At 36.4% G+C, this 25,834-nt stretch overlaps 4 protein-coding genes across 5 annotated transcripts; 1 reads left to right on the forward strand and 3 right to left on the reverse strand.

Annotated features, from left to right (window-relative positions):
- Positions 1 to 234: 234 nt before the first annotated feature.
- On the reverse strand, positions 235 to 7,337 carry LOC121260727 (kinesin-like protein KIN-14R). 2 transcript variants are annotated; one of them, XM_041162720.1, is made up of 19 exons: positions 6,946 to 7,337; positions 5,934 to 6,235; positions 5,643 to 5,814; positions 5,492 to 5,562; positions 5,223 to 5,406; positions 4,912 to 5,021; positions 4,732 to 4,831; positions 4,572 to 4,658; positions 4,295 to 4,471; positions 3,881 to 4,154; positions 3,522 to 3,683; positions 3,179 to 3,394; positions 3,065 to 3,102; positions 2,642 to 2,805; positions 2,248 to 2,499; positions 2,083 to 2,148; positions 1,533 to 1,616; positions 973 to 1,041; positions 235 to 864 (listed from the first exon to the last, which is right to left on the reverse strand). In XM_041162720.1, the coding sequence occupies exons 1-19, from the start codon at positions 7,043 to 7,045 to the stop codon at positions 385 to 387; spliced, it is 3,108 nt and encodes a 1,035-aa protein (XP_041018654.1). In that variant the 5' UTR covers positions 7,046 to 7,337; the 3' UTR covers positions 235 to 384. The 2 variants fall into 2 exon arrangements, with proteins under 2 accessions (XP_041018654.1, XP_041018655.1); XM_041162721.1 differs by lacking the exon at positions 6,946 to 7,337 and having other exon boundaries at positions 5,930 to 6,103.
- Positions 7,338 to 9,593: 2,256 nt separating this feature from the next.
- Positions 9,594 to 12,257, reverse strand: LOC121261630 (uncharacterized protein C6C3.02c-like). The gene is made up of 5 exons (XM_041164093.1): positions 12,071 to 12,257; positions 11,215 to 11,271; positions 10,662 to 10,742; positions 10,372 to 10,550; positions 9,594 to 9,935 (listed from the first exon to the last, which is right to left on the reverse strand). Exons 1-5 carry the CDS (start codon positions 12,141 to 12,143, stop codon positions 9,837 to 9,839), a joined length of 489 nt encoding a protein of 162 aa, XP_041020027.1. The 5' UTR covers positions 12,144 to 12,257; the 3' UTR covers positions 9,594 to 9,836.
- A 1,142-nt stretch (positions 12,258 to 13,399) lies between these two features.
- LOC121260797 (protein CLT2, chloroplastic) lies at positions 13,400 to 19,151 on the forward strand. Its single transcript, XM_041162826.1, has 11 exons — positions 13,400 to 13,879; positions 13,963 to 14,108; positions 14,403 to 14,440; positions 14,883 to 14,998; positions 15,892 to 15,991; positions 16,084 to 16,119; positions 16,255 to 16,305; positions 17,595 to 17,718; positions 18,352 to 18,477; positions 18,620 to 18,849; positions 18,904 to 19,151. The coding sequence occupies exons 1-10, from the start codon at positions 13,494 to 13,496 to the stop codon at positions 18,775 to 18,777; spliced, it is 1,281 nt and encodes a 426-aa protein (XP_041018760.1). The 5' UTR covers positions 13,400 to 13,493; the 3' UTR covers positions 18,778 to 18,849; positions 18,904 to 19,151.
- A 556-nt stretch (positions 19,152 to 19,707) lies between these two features.
- LOC121261551 (neuroguidin) lies at positions 19,708 to 23,069 on the reverse strand. The gene is made up of 8 exons (XM_041163978.1): positions 22,906 to 23,069; positions 22,602 to 22,689; positions 22,132 to 22,311; positions 21,874 to 22,053; positions 21,572 to 21,745; positions 21,325 to 21,479; positions 20,954 to 21,080; positions 19,708 to 19,919 (listed from the first exon to the last, which is right to left on the reverse strand). Exons 1-8 carry the CDS (start codon positions 22,947 to 22,949, stop codon positions 19,908 to 19,910), a joined length of 960 nt encoding a protein of 319 aa, XP_041019912.1. The 5' UTR covers positions 22,950 to 23,069; the 3' UTR covers positions 19,708 to 19,907.
- Positions 23,070 to 25,834: the final 2,765 nt, after the last annotated feature.

The following is a 25,834-nucleotide window of genomic DNA, read 5'->3' on the forward strand; positions in this document are numbered from 1 at the left end:
ATAATTTTAGATGAAAATGTTAAATTTAAAATGAAAAATGATAGCAATCCCGCTGGAGCTCCTGCTTCATTTTTTTTTTCTAGTTTTTTTTTTTAAACATAGTGATTAAGTTTTTTTTACCTAGTTTTTTTTTTTTTCTTCTCCAAGAGTATTCATGCTGCTGACCCGGCCATTTTTGCTTTACCCAATGACCTCAGCATCAATGCGGCTTACGCGCGGTGAACGCAAAAAAAAAGGTGAAATCAAATGTTTTCACTGATCCTTGCACCGATAATTCGTGACTCATCCCATATTTTCATACATTGACAACACAAAAATGTGGAACACAAAAAAGAATGAACTTGACAAACATTGGAGCTTAATATAATGAAAATGCACTTGCTTCTATCTCAGCCAAAACTTTGACTTATTGTTTTTGTCCTTGTTCCCTGGCAACTGATCTTTATAAAGATTGCTGCCAGAAAATGCTCTATGAACAGTGGCTGCTGGTTTTGTGCTTCTTGTAAGCCTTGACAATGCTTTGGATTGATCAATATGCCTTCCTTTAGTTGATTCACTTGACAATATCCTCTTATCAAGCAAAGGACTCGACGCCAAGAAAGTGTTCTCAGTCCCTATGCTTTGGAGACCTCTCCTTCTCCTTATCTGGTGGAGAGTGTCAGTTCCTTTGAGCAAGACAGACTCTTGGTTAATTGCTCGGTTTGTAGAGTTCCTCAGACTTGGGGGATCCATTTGTCCTGGAGTTTGCACTCTTGACCAGGCTTTCCTTTCATTAGAGGTGGTTCCTGACTTATCTGCCGAACATGCTGGTAGCATGTACTCTTGTTGTTCTTGCTGTCTCAACTTTAATTCAAGCTCTTCAATCTGTCATTAACATGTAGGAAGAGAATATATGAGCAATTGCAGCTACCATTGAGGGTTACAACTAATGAGTGCATTTTGTCCATGCACAACATAAAATGGTATAAGAACCTTCCGTTGAAGCATTTGAAATCCTTGGTTGCCTCCTTCCATTTGCAACTTGTTTTCAAGTTCAATGGCCTGTAACCAAAAAGAGAGAGAAAAAAAAAAAAAAGCAACTCATTCTTTTTTCTGTTTATCCTCTGCCTATAATTTGCTAATTTCAGTAGCATGTGAACCTGTTTTCAAAATGGAAAATAATAGACATACAACCCTTTTACAATCATTTATACAACTAAGTTTTAAATGAGAGACATTTTTGTAAAATAACTTACAAAAGTAACATCACTTTACATAAATACCCTCAATTTAATACATGGGTGTAAAAAAGGTTGTAAAAAGGGTTGTATGTGTATCATTACTCAGTGAGCTCCTACAAAATGATTGAAATGAATGACCCCTTCTTCCCCCTTCTCAATCAGCTTAGTTGGGCATGTTTCCACCAGTATCTTATTAGTTGGTCCATTTGGTAGGTGAGAGAGAGAAGGGGGTCTTGCTGTTATTCTGGACAGTTGATAGTGATATTGTAGACACTATGAGAATAACTTGTTGATTTGAATAAAGAAGACAACCTTTTGATTTAGCATTGCAGAATGACGCTCAAATTCTTGTGTTCTCTCCTTCAACTTGTTCTCAAGCTCCTTGACCTGACAGACCTGTGAAGAATAAGGAGAAAAACAAGCTTTACACCTTGATTCTTAAGCATGATTATGATTGCTGCTCCAACAAACAGTTTGCCACATTGTGTACAGCATTTGTTGTCATCTCATCAGAAAAATGATTCCACTAATCGACTAAGAGTGATATTTGATTCTCAAGCATGATTCTGATTGCTGCTCCAAAACAGTTTGCCACATTGTGTACAGCATTAGCTGTCATCTCATCAGAAAAATGATTCCACTAATCGACTAAGAGTGATATTTTTTTCCTGGAGAATATGATGGCAGGAGTTGCACTTGCCTTGACACACACCACTTCCTTTGAGCATAGTAGCATACTATTGTATGAAGAATTTCAATAATCAAGGATATCTCGTGAGGATCCGAATGAACCCAAGATATCATTGCCTACATGAAGGTCATCATAACTGAAATTGAATGAGATAGCTTTTATTAAACGCACCTTGTGCTGAAGAGTTGTAGACTCTGCATGCTCATGTGCTCTCAGCTTGTTCTCAAGCTCCTTCACCTTTGGCAAAATAGAAGCCAGATGTTAGATGACATATTTTAGGTCGTCTATAACAAAATAGAAGTAAATGAATTCAACATAATTCATCTGCCCAGCAACCTTCTGCTGAAGACTCAAGCAAGTTTCTTCCTTCCCATTTACTCCCTCTGAAAGTTGTAACAACTGCTTCTCCAGCTGACTGCATAGCTGTGTCTTCAACGCAATCTTTTCTTCAAGTTCACTCAACTTTTCTTGTTGGATTCTGCAAATCTGATCCTTGCCTTTGGCCTTGCCCTCGAAATTACGCAAGTTCTCTTCTAACTTCCAAAAAGCATTGTCTTTGGATCTCAATTCTTGCTTTGCTTTATCAAGCTTCAAAATAATCAGAGGGAACTTAGTACTTTAAATACTGGTTTTTTCTATTAATTGATATAAGAAGTTTGACATATGTGTGCAAGCATGAATCATAACTGTCAATGAAAGGAGCATTCCAATCGATGATCCCAGAGCGTACCATGATTTTCAGTTTTTGAAGCTCACCCACTTCAATCTGCTTCCTTGCAGGACCCAACTCCACACCTCGAACACGAGTTGCAAAATTTAATGAGCTTAGAGTCTCACCTAGGTCCTGTTCCAAAGGGCTGATTTGCACAAACATCAAAGTCTTGGAATCGCCGCCTGAACATCAAAGAACAGAAGAGCATCTTTTACTTCTTGACCCTCTCTTCTAATTCAAGAGATCATGAAACATAGCCATTAAGAAAACTTGTATCTGACTTATTATGTGAACCAACTCCATCTTCTTGCAAAAACAATATTTCAAAGAAAGGATACTCTCACACCCACTTAGGTGGTAATTAAAACAAAAAGAATTTGTTACTGTGTGGTATCTAAATGCTTCCTTTTGCTGATGTAGCAATGGTGTCTGAATGCTTACCTAAGGAGTCTTGAAGTAGGTGTGTGAGTTTAGAGTTCCTGAAAAATCCCAATGTATAAATCAGAGAATAAAAAAGGCAAGAAATGTCTGTATATAGGAAAGATAAAACCAAACCTGTATGGAATGTGGCTGCTTTTGGATGCCAATGCAGAAATTACATCCCCAAGAGCTGAAAGAGATCTATTTATGTTTTGAGCTTCCTTAAGACGTTCTCCTTGCACCTCGGTTTTGGCTAGCCTCTCGCTGCCAGCCAAGTCCACAAGCCATAGCTTGCTCTTGGTGCACTCTTCAGTCATCAAATTCTTTGCTTTTACCATTATGCACAGCATGCTAGAAAAAAGGGAAAAGAATAGTAATATATAGAAAATGATATTAAAAAGTAAAGACTACTTATCCGCACACCCTCATGCAAAGAACATCCTAGATTAATGCAAACAACATTTAGGATAATACTTACCAATGAGATCGACTACTGTATTCATTCACATTGTTTGATCCCACAGCTCTGGCATTGCTTCCAGCCTGCAGAACACTCCATACCTCCTTAATGTTCCCAACTTTGGCTTCAACAATTCCTGGTACATGATGAGCCCCTTCAGGAGCTTGCCTTATCTCCAACCTAATATATATAGAGCGAATGAAAATTGCAAGATCTGGTCAATATGAATGCACTTAAATCAAAGGTTTCTACATGTCATATGGTCAGACTAAAAGAATAGGTAAGTTGGACAAATTTTTGGGAGAGCGAAAGATGTAGGGCAAGTCACTTGATCTCTTCCAAGTAATTTAATTCAATGAATGAGACAAAAAATTTACTTCTTGGATGTTGGAGAAGTGGCAAGCAAGTCCCTGATTTGTTCATTGTAGACTTCAAGCACGCTAATAGATATGTTGTAAGTGACAGTTTCTTTTCTTTCCTCAGAAATTTTGAACAACTGCTCCAGTATCCTATAATTGACTCCTCGGTTCTGCTCCGAGCCTTCCATTGTGAAAGTTTTGCCTGTCCCTGTTTGCCCGAATGCAAATATACAAACATTGTAGCCATCCAACACTGAAACTACCATTGGTGAAGCATCCGCAAATACATTTACTGTCCAGGAAGACTTTGGTGAATCACATTTAAACTAAAAAATACTCCAAGGCTGGTATTTCCAGTAAAGGATAATGACAGGTCAATATAATCATATGTATGTACACCATATACCCAGGTTGACTACATTCCACGCATACCTTGACCATCCTGTGGGGTATAAACTCGGTCGAACCTGAAGATCTTCTTTGTCAAGCCACCCGAAAGTATCCCAAGTTCTCCATCATTAGCTGCATTAAAGTCTGCAACTGTTGCAAACCCAGATTGCATCTCCTCGTTTCTCAAAGGTCGGCATCTACAAAAGACTCTGATGTTCCCTGTAATGACACGGTTAAGAAGAGCATCAGTCGGTCAATTCACAAGCCAAGGGTGTGAGGAGAACATTGTTATTGTGCGCATCATAAGAAAAGATTATGCCTTTTGCTTCCTGGATCTGGTTATAAAGCATCTTTCTTTTTGCCTGCTCCTCACTAAACTTCAATTTAAGAGCGTCACACTGTGCAACTGCAATTAATACAGAATGTTAGAAAGCATGAAATTCAACACCAATTTCACCTGGGTCGTAATGCAAACTTACCCAGTGCTTGAACTGCAAATACCATCTTGCTCAATTCAGGAATAGAATCAAAACACTCATATGCTTCACGAGATAACTGACAATGCTCTTGTTTCATGTTCTGAAATGGAATGGTGAACAATATATATTCAAGTATGAAACATAAATGAACAAGTATAACCATGGAAATCAGATATTTACCTTGACTTTCTTCTCTAAATCATCGACAACTGCAGCCCACAGACTTTTATCACGTTCATATCTATTACAGATATCTCTCAAATTTTCTGTTTGCTCTTCCATAGCTTGATCTGAAAATCATTATCCATAAGCACATATTTTAATCTTTGAAACTGCTATGAACTGAAATCGTGAGTGGACTAAACAAGCAGTACACTGCTCAATAAGACCTAAAAAGATTATGTCCGCAGCCAAAATAAAATATGATATGGTAAAATACTTTGGTTGCAAGTATTAGCACACCCTGAAGAATTTATGGGATTGTATCTCACCTAAATAATGATACTGAAGGAACTTGTCGTCAAGTTCCATCTGAACCTTCTCAAGCTGCTCGCTTGCACCTGTCAGTGACATCCATGCCTCATGACATTCATCTGTCTTAAGCTGGCACATTGTCTTCAGCTCCGCTATCTTTTTTTCGTACTTGGCAGTAGATATCATCCTCAAGGACTTATTCTGCCAACCACATTAAAGTCCAAGTCATAGTAATATAAATTTTGAAGCTTCAATATCCAAATAGTTATTTAAAGCAATAATTAACCTGAGCTGATGAAATTTCTATCTCAGCAGCACAATTGTTACATATGACAGATCCATGTTTAACCTGGGATGCTTTAGTCAAGTCATACAATAAGACATGAGTCTCAATAATATAGGTTTGATATAGCAAGTTAAACTTGAAGAGAAGATACCAGGTAATTTTGCTGCCCTCTTTATGCAAATCCCACTTACTATTGGGTTTCCATTAACTCCCTCGAACCTTATTACAATTGTCCCATCCTCCCCCACAAAGACTCTAACATCTACAGTCTGCAATGCCCTGTTGGCTCCAACAAGGGAATAGATATCAAGTTCAGATAGAACCTACAATTTTCACCAAAACAAATCTCTCAGAATGTGTACAAAAGTCAAAACAGAAACAGCTGATAGAAAGAATGGACAAATTCAACATACTCAAAAATTTTTTATTTCGGTTTACTTGCCTTTTCTTCCTGCATGAACACATCAAATACTCTCATTCCTCTAGGACCATTTGTATTTATAATTTCAGCAAACTGAAGATCAACAAAATAGTCCCCAGGGCTCAGGTTGTTGAAGATGTAACAAAAATTTCCAACTCGAGCTGATTGATAAAGTGATGGTATATCGCCACTCTCGATTATAGTTTCATCAGTTCTTAAAACATCCCCCCCTTGAAAAAAGCAGTCGTGTTGAAACTGAATACCAAGATTTCGTTCTTCCTTTAGAGCCCCACCACCAGCATTTACAAACATTACTAGATTATCTGGTTAACACAATGAAATAATGTGAGCTTACTAACAATTTGATTCCCGAGCCATCAACTTCAATAGAACTGATGGGTTCTAATATACTATGCTTATGCTAAACATAACCATCAATCACCAACGTAATCAAAATCTAATTCTAACAGTAAAAATTGCTACTTACAGTTAATAGAAATGAGCCTTGCTTCTAGAATGCATCGAATGATAAGCCTAATGTCAAACCATTATACTAAGCCTAATGTCATTTAAATTTCCGAGGAGACATCAGTGAAATTAACATGAAAACATTACTCTCTCTCAAATGATAACATGAAAATTCAGAGGGCTTACGTTAATTTAATTTTTTTAGAAGGAAGATTAACTTTTTTCTTCGTCTTCTTCTTTTTTCTTGGGCAAGAATTTATGCAGCACAGACCCTAAGCCTCGATTGTTAGTGGAATGAAATCAAATAATCTTGAATTACCCCATATAAAAGTTAATAAAACTCATAATTAAGACACGGATTTTTAAGAAGAAAAAAAGGTCAAAGAAAATTCCATTTGGACCAAAAGAACTCACAAGAAAATAGATTGGTTACCGAGAAAAGGAAAAGAATTCAAATTTTCAAACATTTCGAATCTTATTCATTTATTTTAATTTCCAAGAAATTCAAAACTCGGAAAAAGATAAAATGAAATGATATAAACATGTACTTCGATAAAACACATACCTGTGCAACTGCTTCGTTTAAGCCCTGTTCGAAGCAACCTAGAACCCGCAACACACAGCACCGAGTCGATCGAATCCAAACCGTCAACCTTGCCGTCCATTTCAAACGTTCTGGGGTCGTTAAGAACGCCGCGGAACCAAGAATATGGGCTCAGGATTCGTGGGTCTTGGTTCGAGAAGAGGTTTTTTGCACAGAGCTGGTAGGTGTTTGGCAAGCTGGGGGTCAAAGGTAAGGACAACTTTCTCTTCCGTCTCGTCCTTTTTCTTGCTCGTACGGTGTCAGAGCCATTATTGCTTTTCGTTATAACTTTCAAATTCGAATTTATAAGACCGTTGGGTTTTGTGTCACAAAGTACTCCTATTCGCAAGGAACGGGAAAATTACAGAGCTTTCCCAAAAGATGCCGCCCCATCTTAACCGCTAGCATACCGCTCAACGTAAATTTTTTTTTTTTTTTTTACATTTTTTAATATATTTAAATACATTTAAAAAATAAATAAAATACATCAATATATTTAAAATTATTTCATTAATTATTAAGTATAAAAAAAATTTTTTTTTGATCAACAGTCAAATAAAAGTGTCAAAAAAAGTGAGTATAGTACAAAATAATATTGAATTAAAACAAAACGATATTTATTGCATTTAGCTCACGAGTATTGTGATCTGACCATGACAGTATCTCGACTCTCCAACCGTAGAATTCACAGTTTTAATTACATTTATTTTTTCTTTTTTTTTTAAGGTTTTAATTACATTTACTTTTTTTTTTACCAACATATAAAATATTTATAGATAAATTAATGGATACAAGATATAAGTTTAGGGTGGGAGTTCCCTACAGTCTTTTCAAAACCAACATATTGCAATACAAAAAAGAAAAAGAAAATGCGAGTTCTGGAGCCAAATGAATAGCTCCCACCCAATTCTCATAAGAAGAGACTGTTTGGTGACGGTTTTTTAATAGTCTGATGAACAAACTATAAAGTTGCAACTAGAAGTCGCAGTAAAGGGTTGTTTGCGACGCTGCTGATCACGATGGTTCCACGCGTGGTGGCAGGAAGCTTCCCCAGACGCGACAACAGTAAAATTCACGCACGGCATAAGTTGCACGTGAGGATTATGCACCACTCGTATGGACAGATTTCTTCTGCAATCTTAAAGATCGGCACCTAAGGAGACTGATGGTTAGGCACATGTCAGAATTTGCTTGTCGAAAATGAGCAGATTGAGACTGAGATTGGCGAGAAAGGGAGGTAGGTGGAGCCAAAGCTCCAACCCCCCTTTCCAACGAACGGATCGAAGTCCTGGAAGCGATGATGAATTTTGCAGGAACAAGAGAAAACTTATCAGAGAGAGGAAATCTATTTTTAATTACATTTACTTAAATGAGTTATATATTGATTTGCCATTTAATAAATATTTATGTTATCCTTTTTTAGAAAAAATAATAATAAATGATTGTTGAATAAAATAAAATAAGATTAAAGACTCGGTTCCTTTTACAAAACTTCTAATCTCATATCATCTTATCTAATTATTACAACTTTCTTAAATTTACATATAAAATAAAATAAATAATTCAACTTTTTCAAATTTTAAAATAAAAATAATATTAAAAATATATATTCTAACAATATTTTATTCAACTTTTAATTTTTATCTCAATTCATCTTTTCTGCAAAAACAAACTAGGCGTAAGACTAAACTATATTGTAAAATCATTTTTTCAACTCAAACCATTACTTCCCGCTTCACTAACGTCTTCATCGCCAAAACCTCAAGCCGTCCACAGATAAATTTCCCAACAGCACGCACCTCTCTCGCCCATGAACATTTACCTTTTGTTTTGCACATGTTTTAATAATTATATTCTTCAATTATTGAGTTTTATAAGAGCACCAGCATCGGTCTAATCAAAAGGAAGGTTTCATCAAAATTTGATGATTTAGGAGTTAAAATGCTTGCATTGGATTCAGTATACCATCAAAGCTCAAGTTTTGAACTACAGTATATTCATTCACATCTCTATATTTGAAGACCCACTATTCATTCTCTATTCCTATTATTTTATTATTAAATGTATTTCTACATTTCCTATAATTCATGCAATGACCTTATGGTTAGTATAAATAATTTAAGTATCAAATTAAATTATTAATGTATATATGGTTAGTGTAATTGTAAAATATAAAAAAAGAATTAAAAATATTATTATTAAAAAATAATATTATATTATTATTTTGATAAATCTAATGACTAATCCAATGTGGGGTTATGGATAAGAAAGTTTTGAATTTATGTAAAACATGTACTTTTCATCAAATTTTGAAGATAAATTTTATGAAACCAATGCCAATGCTCTAAGAATTTAAAATACAACATTAGTACACTATATTAATAAAAAGAGAACTATTAGAATTCAAAACGATATCATAAAAATAAATCTATAAACATACATCATTTGACTTTATTCGAAACAACATATTAAAATGGAAGAACGAATGCACTTAATCAATATTTTATAGAGATGATGTGCCGACTTTGACATTTTGTTAAAAGTGCTAATGGTTAAGGTATGTTAACTGTGTACATATCACTTTTTTCTTTGACATTTCAAGATCATCATCAGGAACTCGCAAAACAACATGATACAAGAATGTCATTTGATATCATTTGAAATGCTCAGAACATCATATAAGAACATTCATGCTGTTTTTTCTTTTCTTTTTCTCAAAACATCACAAGATTATAAGTTCCATCTAAAAACATATAGGCCCGAGTGCCCAACCCCAATCAGAGGAACACAAAATAAATTGAAACCTACTTGTATCCATCCTCTAGGAACTAAAACATGTATGACTATCATCAACCAGATTTCCCAACGATACTTCAAGCATTCAACGCAGTTGCCGAGTGTCGGCGACATTCTTGCAGCATGTCCATGTAGAACTGACACTTGCTTATGTCGCCTCCATAATTGGCCAGGCACTGCAAATTAAGAATATAAGATTAGTTTTGTACCCAAAAATTCTAAACTCGCTACAAATTTGTTACCAAGATCTTACAATCTTCATGTAATGGGTTAAATTTGTAGTACTACAACCCCTATCATTACTCTTCTTTAGAAGCAATGAACACTCACCACCACCACCACCAAGATTCCGACTTTTCAGACAGTTTGAATGGCATGCTTATACTTAAATAGCTATGAAGCAAAGGAAATGAGAAGGAGAACTTGGGAACCACTTGAGAGAACTATTTTTTAAACTAAGTTCAAAATCAAATAACGGTCATGGAATGGTTGAAGAGTGATGATGTAAGATGAACAAGAATTAGTTCATAGTGGACGTAAACCAAATAGTTCAACTACAGAATTAGTGACTTAAAGAATAGAATAGATAAAGGCATGAGAGGAGAACCATACATCACTTAAGGCCTTGGATTGACCAACACAAGCATCGGAACCTCCAGGACTGTTCATAGTTGGTGGTGGTGTAGCAGCAGGAGCTGATGAAGCAATGCTCTCATGTTGGATCACACGGGGACCCATCACAGCATCCACAGCCCTGTGAGCAATGGCAGTTCCAGTACCCCAGGCCATGCCTGTATATCACAAATTAATAAACTGCTGTCAGATCCCATTAATTCATACCATATGCTTTATTTATAAGGACAGAGAGACCCCTGTGGCATCATTAAACACTTCATACTCACCATCTGCAATGGTGGCACCAAGTCCTCCCATTAGGGATCCATTTCCACCTTGTGCAGGCATTGGAGGCGGAGCAGGAGAAGCTGCAGAAAAAACAAATACGATTTAAATACTAGAGCTCAGTTTAAATAGTGGAGACAACGTCACTATAATAGTATAGCAACAAAAGAGTAGAAACTTCATGGTCTTGTATAAACAATATCAAATAACTATTTTGTCATTTGAAAAATGCAGTATGCAATTGTGTTGACTACATGTTCATATTTCCCTACTGAAGACAACAGTACTAGCACATCCACCGAACAGTCAAGAGCTCAATAGTTACAATTCAACCAATTTAATGGAATAATCTTAAGTGCAAATTGATGACATTAGAAATTCATAATAAAACAAAAGCGGTATATATGCCAAGAACTTCTCTTTGTATTTATTATAATAGCAAACAGACACTTAGCGAGGAAAGGTTTAAAAAACAAACACCAAATACCTCTACAAAATGGTCATGAATGCGCTGTATACAATATGAGATTTTTTATAATCCATACAAAAAGTTACCTGGCGCAGGAGGATTACGCAGTGGTACACGTGCAACAGGACGGGGAGCTGACCTTCCTGTAAAAAATGACAAGGTAAGTTTTGGAATTTCCATTCAAGTTATGGACAGCAAGACTACACTGCAAAAAGGTAAGAGGAAAAACAGTGATGCAAGCAAAAGGCAATGACAAAATAACAAAGAAATGTCTTACAAGTAACCACAAGATAATTCCTTGGTCAATATTCAAAATAAACCATCGGTTAATTATCTCACAAGCGCCAACACAAATCTACCACTGACTCCCAATAAACTAATTTCCGTTTTTATATCTTCCACCCCTTTTCTATTTGGGGGCATATTTCTCTTGACATCACCAGGTAAAATCATGAATACAACCATAGTTAATTAAACAAGATGGAACTTTATTTATATATACACAATATAACATGAATTGGTTACTTTATAGGAATTAAAGAGTTCTTCTTTCTCCTATAGGAATCAAAGAGTTCTTTCTCCTTGCAAACGACCGCCTACCAATCGTAAAACCATTCCACGTGGGAAACGATCTAGATATTACTACAGTCTTTTGAAAAAAAAAAAAAAAAACTTAAGGAAACAAATATGACTTGGAATCTTGCACCGGTTGTTTCCAACATGACCGAACGATGTAGTCAACCGAGCCAAATCTTCAATTTTTCTAATAAACTACGGGCCAAATGATCGATAATTTGACGACCCACAAATCAAGATTAAATATTTTGTAGTTCAAAATTGATATCAAATCAGAGGAACTCAATCCAAAAACTGTAAAAGGAAATCATTGAACACAAGCATAAATATAAATCAAATATGGAATATAGAACGCTTGAAACATACCTCCAGAACTTTTGCGAGGCATTGTTGAAAAGACGGAATACGACGTAGGAGTCGTAAAAAACAACAAAATCATAAAATGAGAATGTTTGAAAGGCTGGACTTTATATACAAGTGGGAACGTGTTTTGCAGGGTTGCTTGGGCGTTGGGCCACTTCTTCTCGATGATTCTTGCGTTGGGTGACTGGGTCACCTTCTTCTCGAGTATTCTTTTTCCCGAGTGGAATATTCCATTTTACAAATGCTTATTTATCCTCTCCTTAATTTCGAATGGTATTTATTAAAAAAATTCGAAGAGAAGAAAACAGAAGAGTACTTTTCAGCGTATACATTTTTTTAAATATTAAAACATATATTTAACATAATATAAGAAGTTCTTATAGAAAGAAAAAAAACATAAAATAAGAAGTTAAACAAAATAGTATGAAATTATTGAAATACTACAAATTTTAAAATAATATTATCCTAAATTTTTAAAATCTAATATTTCCTTCCCATCCTTTTTGACTTCTTTATTCTAATTGATTTTTAGGACTTTTTATAAGCTGCATTATATTCAAGAGTAGTGATATATTTACAATACATTTTATAATATATTTCACAATACATATTATAAAATAAGAATATTTTTGTAAAATGACGTTAGTTTTATAAGTTATTTTATAAAAATATCCATCATTTAAAATATTGTTGTGTAAAGTATTGTATAAAGTATTATGTGTTTATCATTTTTCTATATTCAAATAATGCTAGATATGAAAATATCATATATATATATAATAGAATTTATTATTAAAAAAATAATTTTTTTATATGTATATTAAATTTATTTATTTATTAAAAAATGAGTACGAGGTATATATATATATATATATATATATATATATATATATATATAATATATATATATATCCTAAAACTGTAAATAATTTATCTAATATTTATGGGATGCTTTTTTTCATATCATTATTTCCCTTTTTGACGAAATATGATACATTGTTCTAGAGATATATATAAGAAATGAGAAGTGATATATATAAATTTTAAATGTATAAATTTTACATAAATTATTTATAAAATATTAAAAAGTAAGCTCTACCATAAGAAATATAAAAAACTTTTATTTTAATGATATTTTTACTTTTACAAAAGAATTAAAGAAGTGACGGTTATCGTTATAAGTGTATAAATATTGTATAGTATTTAAAAAATAAATAGAAAATATACATAAAAAAAAATTATTTTTTAATAATTGATTTTTTTTTTTTAAATGATTTCACTGCGTTGTCACAGTCAAAAACTATAAGTACCATTACTCTAGATATGTACACTCCAGAATAGACGCAAAAAGTCTGAAAAAAACAGTGCGGAGTCATATGTATTGAAAAGGACGGAGAAGATAGACCACGTTTACTGTACCTATCTTATGGGATTCTCTTACACGTCGTTGTCTAGCTTCTGTTCCCTGCAATTCCCATCTCGTCGACCTCAAGGCCGCACCAACTTCCATGGCCAGACAACCTTACGCTTCTGCCTCGTCGCAATGCCAAATTCCCTCCGAAGCCCGAAGCTCCGTCGTTTTCTCCGTCCGAACCCACTGTTTACTTGCAATCGCAAACTTGGCTGCCTTTCTCTCAGAGTCCACGCTTCAAACGGATCAAACTCACCCGCGTACTCCTCCGACACCAAGTTAATTGTCACCGCTTCCGCGTTCACCGCAACGTTAGCCATCGCCAATCGCGTGCTCTACAAGCTGGCTCTCGTTCCCATGAAGGAATACCCCTTCTTTCTAGCTCAGCTCACAACTTTTGGGTAATTTATTATTTGCAAAATTTTTTAACATTCAATGTAATCGAAGTGTTACGCTATTGGGTTTTATCTGTTTTAATTATTAGGTACGTGGCTATATATTTTTCGATATTGTATATACGGTACCGGGCGGGGATTGTGACCAATGAAATGCTTGCTGTCCCCAAATGGCGTTTTATGGCTATTGGTATTTTAGAAGCTCTCGGCGTCGCTACCGGGATGGCTGCTGGAGGTATTGAAATATGGGTTTTATCTGGATTTTACGATTGAAGGCCAATTTTAATGCTTGGGATTTAATTTTTTTTTTCAATTTTTTTTCTCTTCTGGTTGTACATTGTTTACAAGGGTTATGTTAAATCTCTTTCGTACTTGAGTTGCGTTTTCAATTGGATTACTTGGTTTTGTTCGGATATGGAGTATGAGAAAGGAATAGCCGGTTTTAGGTGGTTTCAAAGGAAGATTTTGAGTCGTATGTTTTTTGTGTTTGATGATGAGCTTAGCACTGAATGTTATGCATCTTCCACAGCCATGCTTCCTGGACCAACCATACCGATACTGAGTCAGGTATTTTTGTTGCACTTATAAATAAAAAGAACTCCTTGATTGTACATCGTAATTTTGATATATGTTGCTGGTGAAAAACGCCTTTGGCTTTCTCTAGTGCTTCACAGAGCAACCCCCCAGACACTGGCCTGTCTGGTTGTTGCAGACCGCATCGAGTGTCTGTGTCATTGACAGAAATTACAACAATTTTAAGAAAATATAATTTCTAGCTAAAAAAGTTTGTCAAAAGCTACAAATGAAAAATGTTTGTCTTTTTTTATATAAGACGAATGAGAAATGTAATTGTAGCCCAGAAGAGATGCAGGATGAAGTTAATTCTTATAATTTTTTCCTAAAACTACATGATATTCCTTTTTCTTTTTGGGAAAAATAATTTTGTGTTAGTCATCTGAGCACCTTGTCCGTCTCTTCCATATTGCTTTTTGTGACCTTTGTCTTGCAGACATTTTTGGTGTGGCAGCTGGCCTTTTCAACTTTTCTATTGGGGAGAAGTTACTCGTTTAATCAAATTGCTGGCTGCTTACTTGTAGCTACTGGTGTGGTGGTGGCTGTTGCCAGGTATTTGTTCTTCCACAGTTCAAAGATTCACCATTGTGCTTAAAATATGTTGAGAGCCTTGGCAAATATATTTTATAAGAGGTTCTGCCAACAGTTACTATGATATGCATGATGTATTATCTATAAATGTGTGATGGTATGCATGTGTTTCCTAGCAAAGATCAGAAATTGCATGAATTTAAGCTAAAGTTTATCACTTATAAAGTAATAGTACTGTTCTCTAGAGAAGGTATGGTACTCATGGGGACAGCAGACGTTGAAACTGTGTTCCTTTTACTTTTTCTGATTTTGATGAATTGCTGGTGCAGAATGTAGATGAAAGTATCTGTATTCTATCTTTGGGAAACCAAAGTAACAAAGATGGTTTGCGTCTTATCTGCCAAAATAATGAATTTTGCTACCTCTTATTTCAGACCCAAATTCTTTGGAGTTTCTAAGGAGAAAAGCATAAAGTATTCAGTTCCTTGTTTATGTCTATTACCTTTTTCTGCATTCTTGCCTCCCTGCATTGAGTTTCCACCAGCATCTTCTGGTTTGTGTTCATTTCATCATTGAGAAACCTACGACTACTGCCCAAAATGGGCCAATGAAACATTTTCCATAGAGAATTTTTCTGATACTTTATTTTGAAACATGAACTTTGTGGTGCGGAACAACCCATGAATTGTTTCAAATGGTTCTGAACTGCTGAGAATTTTTATTTCAACACATTGGGAACTTCACTTTCTTGCTTTATTGTAGATTTTTTCCGGTCTGCTATAGAGGAGCATGGTGAAATCTGTACCATTTAACCCGATTATCATAATCTGAACCTGCCTATCTTCATTATTCTTGTGGACTTGATTTCTACATGCAGTTCTCTGATAATTATTTGTGTTCTCCAAAAATTTCAGTGGGTCTGATGCTGGCCAAATGTTATCTGGAGTTGAGTTTAAATGGCCAGCACTAATGCTAGCCTCAAGTGCTTTTCAGGCTGTTGCATCTATTATCAAGGTTACAGACTTTCAGTGATGAACTAGTATCATACTTCCAATTGCACTTTGCATAGACAAATTAATCAATCTTGAATTCTTATTATGTAACAGGAATTTATTTTCACTGATGCTCTGACCCGCCTTAATGTATGACAATTTTTCCTCTTGTTTTTGTAATCATTATTTAATCTTTTATTTGGCCTTTTTAAATCATTGTGAAGATAACATAGGTGTATGTCTTGTTATTGGAAATTCTCACTGATTGAAACTATTTTCGTGCAGGGAAAGTCTCTTGACCTATTTGTGGTCAATTCTTTGGGGTCTGGATTCCAGGTAATTGTCATGTCGTTTGCCATAAATACTTTATTGATGTTCATCAGTAAGTATCCCATGAGCCACTGCTCATGGTCTCCTGTTTATCCTCTTAATTGAGTAGGCCCTATCAAAACAAAACAAAAATAGCTTATCTGAAATTCGCACTTATCGCTTCAAATAGAAATTCTTTTGGACTCAAAAAGGGATTTTTGGAAGAAATATTTCTTTTGCATGCTACTTTTAGAATTTCTATTCTTAGTTTAGTATAAACTATTCTTTTATTATGTTGGGTAGGATGGATACAGAAGGTTCTGTTAATGTTTAGATTTGGAAGTGTATCATGGCAGCGAGGGGTTGCATTTAGAGATGCATGATTGTGTGAGACCAAGTTCCCTAGATTCTTGCTTTTCTGACCTAATTCATTCTCTTTATTTACTTCGCAGTTTGATATTCAGTTTCTTTTTATGTAAGCTTTGTCTCTCCTCTTGTCCTCTCTCAAAAGGGAATGGAAACAACCCCCCCCCCCCCCCCCCCACACCAAAAAAAAAAAAAAAAAACCAACCAAAAAACAAAGAGAACGTGCATGAGAAATTTTGATTTAGGAATGGCCTTCCATAAGAGGATTTTTTTCCCAATAGTGAAGTTGTTTGTGCAAATCTTTTTAAATGAATTTCTACATCTGAGACATAGCACATGCTGGTACCTGTATGCAGCATCCGATATGGAGAACAAACAAAAGTCCGAAGATGCCCATGAAATGTCTAGTTTAAAAGCCCACAACGTGCTTTGCCGCCAGGGACAATGGATATAATGTTGCCCTTGCCAAAAGTGAAAACTGATTCAAACAGGATATAGTTGTCAATACCAGCCACAGGCAGAGTTGTCCATATTCTAAAGCATCCTTCTGTTAACCTATCAATAGGATTCAACTTCTCATAGCCTTATGGGAAGTCACACCTTGCATTAAACTATTGTACATGCGGCTGTAACAGGGCCACAAAGCTGCTGTGCAACAAAGTCTGTTTTAGCTCTTAACATATTTGGACTTAGAGCCACGTACTAAGTTCATTTTGACTTGATGTTTGTGATAAACCCCACTGATTGTTTTGAAATGGAAGAGCTTATATTGTCTTAGTAAAAACTATTGTAGATGGAATATTTTTTCCTCAGTTTTTCTAGCTTATCTTAGACAATGTGTATCCATTTGATGTTCAGGATCATCAATGCCAACCGTCAATTATATATAAAGATGAGTCATATGTCAAATATTATATCTTGTTGATTCTAATAGTTCCTTAAACTTGTAGGCTCTTTTTGTGCTTCTCTTTTTACCTTTCCTCTCCAAGATGAAGGGCATACCATTTGGTCAACTTCCTTCTTATCTTGAAAGTGGTGCTGGTTGCTTTCTTAACTTCGGAGCCAATCAACCAGGTGCTTTACTTATGGGTGCTTTGTTTCTCCCCCACAATTAATTTGACTTGCCGTTGCATATGAGTATTAGTTGAAATCATTAGGTCTCCTTTTGACACATACAAGGTTTTATTAATATTTATTTACACTCGAGCTTTACTAAATTAATTTCTGTATTCATTTCTTTGTCTACTGTCAAATTTCATTTGAGAAATCTGGTTCTGACATCATGGCTAAAAGTTACAGAAGTGGCAGACAAATTAAACTTTCCAAAATCTCCCTCCCCCTCCCAAATAGCATAAAATAGTTATAGTCTACAAAACAAAAGATGTTTAAGTGCAACGAAACTTGCATGGTAGATATTGGAAGATTGTAATACTACCATGAGACCAACACATCAATGCTAATGGGGAAGAAAAGGTTGGAATACTGCCATTCAACCGAAGTTTAGGCATTGAAGAGACAAGATTGATAAGTGTGTAGTTACTTTGAAGTTTAGGCATCAATTCAGAGAGTGGTCCCATTGTTATCTTATTTCTTCGTTGTTTGATTTGTTCTCTTTAGTCTTTTCCCTTAGATTTGATTCTTCTTCAAAGTTTGTGATCTCATTTTGTTGTTTCTTTTTTTTTTTTTTATGTATGCAACTTCTTTCAGGTTGTGATGGGGCTCCGTTGCTTCCACTGCTTTATATAGTTGTGAATTTGGCTTTCAACATATCAGTGCTCAATGTAGTAAAAATTTCTTCTGCAGTTGTTTCGTCTCTTACTGTAATGTTGTCAGGTGCTCTCTCTCTCTCTCTCGTGCTTGTATTTGTTTTTAGTGTGTACATATGCACACGTTCCTGTAAATACATGTTCATGTGTGTACAATTATTGGGTTTCTAAAAGCATTTTGCTAATGGGTGCTTTTGTTTAATTTGCAGTGCCGGTTTCAATTTATATACTCTCTCTTCCGTTGCCGTATCTTCCAGAGGCCACAAGCTTGAGCCCCTATTTTCTCTTCGGCAGTGCCATTCTGGTATCAGGTCTAATTCTTTACAACATACCGCAGCGTGCCAAACAGGGCTCTGAAGATGTTTGACTTACTTCTCGATTCTTCGAAGTGGCACTCTGTTGAGTCAATTTCTTTATCCATCCTGCTGTACATAATACATATCGCTCCTGCCATTCTTAGTTTCAATATTTTCCACAGCATCGTGCTACACACTATCTCTGTGTTCAGAAATCTCAGTGGGCCACTCACCCCAAATTTTAATTTTTAATTAAGCAACCATCCGCAGAAAGAACTACGATGTTGTGGTCTTTCCTGGGTTGATTGCAGGGTAATTTCAAGGCTTTGGGTTTTTTCTGACTGCTACTACAGAAGGTGTTTGAATTTCGAATGTCTTCGTTGTCTTAGTACTAGGGGCTGCTTTTGTAAATCCCATGCAGCCTAAAATAATTCCATCTTATTAACATGACAGTTTCCGAAATGACGGTAAATTAATCTTATGATCCAAATAAAACTAAAAGGAAAACAGTGCCAGCAACTCTTCTTTGAGTACGTGGAACGATTAGCCAGCAACGAATAATTCGAACAATGCTAAGATTTTTTAGTCTATTCATTGCTTCCGTCTCTTCAGCCTATAAAATATCTGGGACTCTAACAGCCCATTTTCCAGAAGAAAGCCGGTGCCGACTGAGTAGTACCGCTCTAAATGATCGCTCGGTCACTAAATGATCTAAAAAAAAATTAATACACTAATAGTTACTTAACTATTAAATAAAAAAATAAAATACATAAATATCAAAATGAGAGGATAAGTTAAGTAGACAAAGTAGCATTTTTCTTTTCAGAAATACTAAGATTTAAATGGAACATTTTAATTTTTTATAAGTCAAAAGATTTAGATACTGAACTGTACGTGATCAAGTCAAACACTAATTTAAATCACATTAAACTCACATTAGACGTACAGACCAGATTACAACACGTGATCTGTACGTGATCAAGTCAAACAAATTAAACCCATCTGGAAAATTAGGGAGGTTTCTTTTCTCTACAATATTCTTTGGTAGTTGCCTTGACAGGAATATTACATCACATGGTAAACAAAATTGCCCCACCCGCATCCATTTAAATATTAAATTACCACCTAAACGGTACAGAACTGCTATGCGGCTTTAAATCCCAGCTGCTCGGCAGATCCAAAGATCCAATTTTGTTGTTGCTCAGTGCCGCCTCTGCAAACGAGCAAAAGTCAGCACCTACTTCACAGCTTTATGCACAAAATAGTTGTGAAACAAATCAAAGCAATAACAAATTGTTGAAGTAAATGGTATATGAAAGCCTATGAATAACAAAGAGGCAGAGTATTTAAGAAATCTTGGATCCATAATTCATAGGATGGGTCGTAGACCAATCATGCTCAATGTTACATAGTGTCAAATTGATTAAAAGATAACATGTTCATACTGAGGTTAGCAAAATGAGTGTTAGCATGCACAACTGGGAATATTAGGATAGATAAAAATATGAGGACGTAAATTCAAAGGTAGAAATGGCTCCTATTGAGGGTAAGATGAAAAAGGGTTATTTGAGATGGAGGCACAACAAAACCAATCAATGCACCAATGATAAAAAGTAACTTGATTCCAAGGCATGGAAGTGAAAAGAGAGAAAGGGACGCTTAAAATTACATTGGTAGCAGTAGTGAAGAAAGCTATGTTAATCATGGAGGCAATAGACTAAATTTTCAAATAGGATAAATATAGAAAAAGAAGACATAAGGCTGTTCCCAATTAGTCGATGAGAATACATAACCAACCCCCATTTAATTGGAATTAATTGAGTTGAGTTTCTTGAGTTTATGTTCCTAAAAGATCGACCCTCTTTCTTCAGGTGTCAGTTATCTATGAAGTTACAATTTCCCTTGAAAGTTGGTATGCCTATTTAAATGATACCCTCTTTCTTGTTTAGGCTTTAGTGCCGTTGAAGTATGATAACCTATTAAATGATTATCTCTAGTGACCAATAAAAAAAATGATTCTCTCGTGTACTTGGGCTATGCCTATTTTTGTCATCAATAAAACTAATTTATATCATTAAAAAAAGTATGATGACATTCTCAGAGAGTCAGCATCATTGATTTTTTGCCTTAACTCTATGTATAAGGCTTTAGTCTTCTAGTCTCTTGTTGGCTCTTCATTAGTTGGCATGATTGGCCCTATAGAATGGGAATACCATATAACCATTCCAAAAGCTAGCTATGGCATACCTTGTGCTTCTTAAATTTTTGCATTCTATTGCTACCATTATCAAAGCTTGTCACTTGCTCACTGCCATCATCCTCTAGTGGTAAGGTTTTGATTTCATCATAGAAACCGTCTGTCAGTCCAAGCAACCTGGTATAAATAAATGAAAACCAGTCAAGCAAAATAGAAAATAGGACAAACCACCAAATATCCTATGAAACTTTACAAGTCTATAATTTTTTTTATTTTTTATTTTTTATGAATGAGTATAATTTTTTTTTTTACCGGTAAATAAAATTTTATTGATCATAAGAATAGGCAAAAGCCCAACTTTACAAGTCTACAAATGAGATATGAAGATCAGTAAAACCAGTATTAATTCTGTTCTGCATACCCATTTCTTGATTTCTTTAGATGCTTCTCCTTCTTTTTCTCCATCTTTGTCATAGGAGCACGAGTGAAAAGCTCTTCTTCTTCCTGCGCACGCCTCTCCATTTTTGCCATATGACTAGCAAGCTCTCTACTTTCATGTCCAACAATTTCTCTGACCTGTATTCAACCAGCCACAAAAATAGATTGCCAGCTATTATACATTAAGTCCTTAAAGTCTAGTGACACTGAAAAAGAGGTCCACAACTAACCTCTTCAGGTCTCCCCTCCAAGTCATTCATCAGCCCACGCACGAAATCACTCTGCCTAGATTGCCGTAGGATCTGTTTCTCCATTCTCGAGGCGTTCCTTTCATGCCTTGAGATCTTACCTTCTTCCATAGAAGTTGGGGCAAACTTGGGGGGTCGATACACACCGCCAGCTTCCTACAAATTATAAACGCAACTTAGAAAACAAAAACCTCAAATATGTTTCATTTTTGTAAATAAAGTTTTTTAAAAGAGGGATGGAAAAACTCAATTGCTGAACTTGATACTTTAATATCTTGGCTCACCTCGGAAGTCATATCTGATTTGGGAACAAGCATGTCAGGGTTCGGACGATATTTCAAAAGATCCTCTGCCTTCTGAGGAGCATCCGACTCTTCCCTCGGACCTACAGCTTCTGCTGTACCTGCGGCAACCCTTGTTAGCTTCTGGACTTGGTACTGGAGCTTTTTGTCAATTGGTCGAATCTGGCATAAAAAGAAAGACGTGAATTATGTAATACAGAAGTTATTGATGGATAAGGAGAATAGAAACAAATCCCCTACCTTTTCCAAAAACAACCTTGTCTCTACTAGGCTCCGAACAACAGGATGGCCCTCAATCGAGAATCCTTTTGCTTTGCGAAGCAGATAATAGACCAATGACTGGCAATAGTTTAGGAGAAGCAAATTTTTGGCTTCAAGATAGCTAATCCCATCTGCTGTTGGAAACTGATTTGATTTCACCTAGTATGTGAGACAAAAAAAAAGTTAAGTAATCACTTGTCATATTGGATAATGAATACGATACAATTGGTTACTTGTAAAATGAAACGAGGCATTCGTCAGTAACTAAAACAAGCTGATTTTGTTAATACTTGTAATAACCGTACTTTATGCTGCAGAGCCAACATCGACGAGGGCATGTAGGCTAAGCTACTAAACAAAGTCGTGCGCGAAGATATTACCTCAACAATAATTCAGTATTTGTAAAGATTGTATCCCGGACTTAAAATTGGACTCGCAAATGATCCTACCTTAGTGGTTAAAGCTTCAACTTTACTCCTTACAGAATCTAACCCTTCCTTCATTTCTTTCAGGACTGCAGTTAACTGAGGAGCTTCTCTGCAATGAAGACAAAATAACGGCAACGTGGTATCAGATTAACAAAACCGAAAAGGCGGGAAATGAAAATCTCAAATTCACGAATTTGAGTGCCAACTTCCAAGTTCCAATGCAAGCTTCAGATTGTGCATTCACAGATTATAATCTCCCAATAAAGTACATAAAATATATGTGAAAGAACAAGAAAACCAGCAACACATATATATTCAAGCTTACTTTGTAATTAGATCATCGTGACCTGAGTTGGTAGTCCTCGCCATACTTCAAATCCAGCTCTCCAATCAATCTGCCAGATGCCCATTGAAAGAAAATTCAAAGTTTAAACAGCCAACACGAAAATATTATCATTCCAAGTAGGCCAGGCTAGGCCAAAACAATTTTTTAAGAGCTTGACGATCGAGCAAATTTCAAAAAAAAAAAAAAAAATCGTTTGAGCATTAAAAATATATATATATATACAACTGGTAATTAGCCAATTTCATCCGATGTAACCTTTCCCGAGCATGACCACGACGGGGAGAAAAATCGTATCCGAACGTGGCCGTTAGATTGAAAAACTGAACTTTGAACAACGGAGAATAACTCGAAGAAGAAAAATAACTAGTATAAGTGTGAATTACAGCAAGCCTGCGTCGGACTCCCCGATTGTGCCTTCGATTCTATGGTTGTCTAGCCAATTTCTGACGCAGGGTGAGTTATCTGGGGCTTCGTATTGCGTGACAAGATGCAAAAGTAGCCCTAGTTTAGGAAGGCTGAATTAGGAAAAGCAGGCAGCCAATCAATCCGCCCTATCTACTGGACTCCACTAGTGGGTTTGCCTTCGTTTAAATGGGCTAGTTTTTTTTTTTTTTTTTTTTTTTTTTTAAGAAATGGTCTATACAAATTTTAAATAGATAAATCTCGTGCAGACTCTTGTAAATGTAATGTCCCGCACCCAGATGATGTCGGAGAGTTACTTCCTCTCACTTCACAATCACATCTCACTGTACAAATATAAGCTCCAAAATCTAAAGACATATAAAATCCATTTTATTCAAAAAAATACTCCAATATAGTTAACTAGAACCACCCCCAAGTCTCAATAACATCATCAATATTCCAAAAACAAAAAGAATATTACTCGAAAGAAAAAGAACAAATTTTTTGAATAAGTCTCTCCACTATTCTCTTGTACTCTTTGGTACTTATTCCTTTACGCTTAACTAATCTCGTACGTGCTTCCTATTCCTGATCCCCAGTTGAAATCTCAAACTCATCTGAAAAATAATTTTTTTTTTAAAGTAAACGATTTTATTAATGATGATAGACATAACCCAAGTACACAAGATGATATACAACAGATAAGACCTATCTAAGTTGCAATAATGAAAACAAGAAAGGCATGAAAATCTAGGCCATTAAAGTCTACAATTATGGCCCACAAAAATAGAGTTCTAAAAAATAAAGATCTAAGTTCTTCTATTGTCCGCTCCTTATCTTCAAATATCCAATCGTTATGCTCCTGCCATAGGAACCCTCGACAGAGGTCCAAAAGGTGCTGGTGATGGTGGAGGAACTTATGGCAGCAGTAAGGGTAGCAATATATATAGTAAATAAGTATGTACACAAAAACACGGGTGGGCACTTTGCACTTGAGTGCAAACCGCCAGCGCCATCTATCTCATCGGAGATGGTCCATAACCACCTCCCCACCATGGGGGCCTCGCTGCATGACCACGTGCATGAGACTGCATGTGGCCGATATCTCCTCAGCTTAAGGCTATACAAAAACTAACAGGACCGGTCATCGCCGACATGAATTGGCTGCCAGAATTCGAAACCGGCCGAAATCGGCAAAGAATCGGTTGGCCTAAAGTATAAAAATAAGAAAATCGGGCCTGTTCAGTTTCTATCTTAACCAAACCCAAACTACTGAACCGACCAATTATATATATATATATATATATATTATACTATACGTATATAAAACGATTTAAGTAAGTGAAATGGTATCGTTTTAGTTATGAGTTTTATAAAAAAGAAAATAGATGAAACAGCGCCATTTCATCCTGGAATTAATAACCCTCACTTCTTCTTTATCCCTCTAGTGTTCTTCTTTGTAGGTTCGATTCTTCCCACCAATAGCACAGTCTATTGCTCCCCTCCTCCTTCATAGAGACATCGACGACAGAGTGACGAACTGCATTGAGTCATGCTGAGATCGAGGCTACCGGTTCTAAGCCTTTCCCAAACTCGATTTTGCACTGAAACCTCACCGACCACGTCGGTTTTCAGCCTTACTTCGGCCCAGTCGCATTATGGCATAGCAAGGGTGACGACGTCCACCATGTTTTGTCCCCGCTTGAACTCCACTGGCACTAGTGGCCCTCGGTCACGCACCCCATGCACGCAACAAGCTCACGACAAACTGCTGTGAGCCATGGTCGCCTCTTGATTCTGCCGTTCATCACCACTTGGACTACCGGCGTCCTCTGTTGGCTAAGGGGTGGTTCCGACTACCACGGCTGACCTCGATGGCCCATTGGCCACGTACCCAGTTTAACGTGCACTGGACTCCTACGTTAGCTCATGACCAAGGTCTCCCTTCATCCAATGGAGGACCTACACTCCTCGGCCCTGCTCCATGGCCGAGGTCTCCCCTCAACCTGTAACTTCCATAGCCATGGTCTCCTCTGCTAGCCACTCCACGACCATGGACTCATCAATCATGCCACTCCAAGGCCAATACACTATCACAACCACTGATCAGCTTCACGGCCTCTAGCTTCTCGCCCCAGTCCAATAATCTCCGCCATTCATCCACGCCCTCGCCATAACTCATTGGCAAACACAGCTCGTGTCGTGGACTACCGCTCCTAGGACAGAATCCTCGGCCAACTGAGCTTTTCTTAGCAATGCACTCATCTCGACCTCTGCATGAGCATAATGGACCTCATGTAACATGTTGCACCAACCACCGGGCCGAGTTGCTTGACTTGACGTGAGCCACCTCCAAGGTATGTTGCATGGCCCATGCAACGTGCTCCACCGGCCTCACTTGCTCAGCTGCCACTTGCACGACCCCAGTCAACTTGCTCGTCACATGCACGCACCTTGGCCACCTTGCATGTCACATGCACACCTTGGACAACCACCGTCTTGGCCA

This window comes from Juglans microcarpa x Juglans regia, chromosome 4D, assembly GCF_004785595.1.
Source record: "Juglans microcarpa x Juglans regia isolate MS1-56 chromosome 4D, Jm3101_v1.0, whole genome shotgun sequence".
Taxonomy (NCBI): domain Eukaryota; kingdom Viridiplantae; phylum Streptophyta; class Magnoliopsida; order Fagales; family Juglandaceae; genus Juglans; species Juglans microcarpa x Juglans regia.

Bases quoted from the DNA above. Each gene is read 5' to 3' on its own strand.
- LOC121261551 (XM_041163978.1), bottom strand. From the start codon at position 22,949: ATGGCGAGGACTACCAACTCAGGTCACGATGATCTAATTACAAA. The intron at 22,312-22,601 runs GTAGGATCATTT...CTCACATACTAG, and splicing joins TTGAAGCTTTAACCACTAAG to GTGAAATCAAATCAGTTTCC. The intron at 21,081-21,324 runs GTATGCAGAACA...TATTTATACCAG, and splicing joins CTAAAGAAATCAAGAAATGG to GTTGCTTGGACTGACAGACG.
- LOC121260797 (XM_041162826.1), top strand. From the start codon at position 13,494: ATGGGATTCTCTTACACGTCGTTGTCTAGCTTCTGTTCCCTGCAATTC. The intron at 14,999-15,891 runs GTATTTGTTCTT...CAAAAATTTCAG, and splicing joins GTGGTGGTGGCTGTTGCCAG to TGGGTCTGATGCTGGCCAAA. The intron at 15,992-16,083 runs GTTACAGACTTT...ATTATGTAACAG, and splicing joins CTGTTGCATCTATTATCAAG to GAATTTATTTTCACTGATGC.
- LOC121261630 (XM_041164093.1), bottom strand. From the start codon at position 12,143: ATGATTTTGTTGTTTTTTACGACTCCTACGTCGTATTCCGTCTTTTCA. The intron at 10,743-11,214 runs GTAACTTTTTGT...TTTTTTCTGCAG, and splicing joins GCGTAATCCTCCTGCGCCAG to CTTCTCCTGCTCCGCCTCCA. The intron at 9,936-10,371 runs GTATGGTTCTCC...CTTAATTTGCAG, and splicing joins AATCCAAGGCCTTAAGTGAT to TGCCTGGCCAATTATGGAGG.
- LOC121260727 (XM_041162720.1), bottom strand. From the start codon at position 7,045: ATGGACGGCAAGGTTGACGGTTTGGATTCGATCGACTCGGTGCTGTGT. The intron at 5,022-5,222 runs GTGAGATACAAT...AATGATTTTCAG, and splicing joins CCTTCAGTATCATTATTTAG to ATCAAGCTATGGAAGAGCAA. The intron at 3,103-3,178 runs GTTTGGTTTTAT...GGGATTTTTCAG, and splicing joins AGCAGCCACATTCCATACAG to GAACTCTAAACTCACACACC.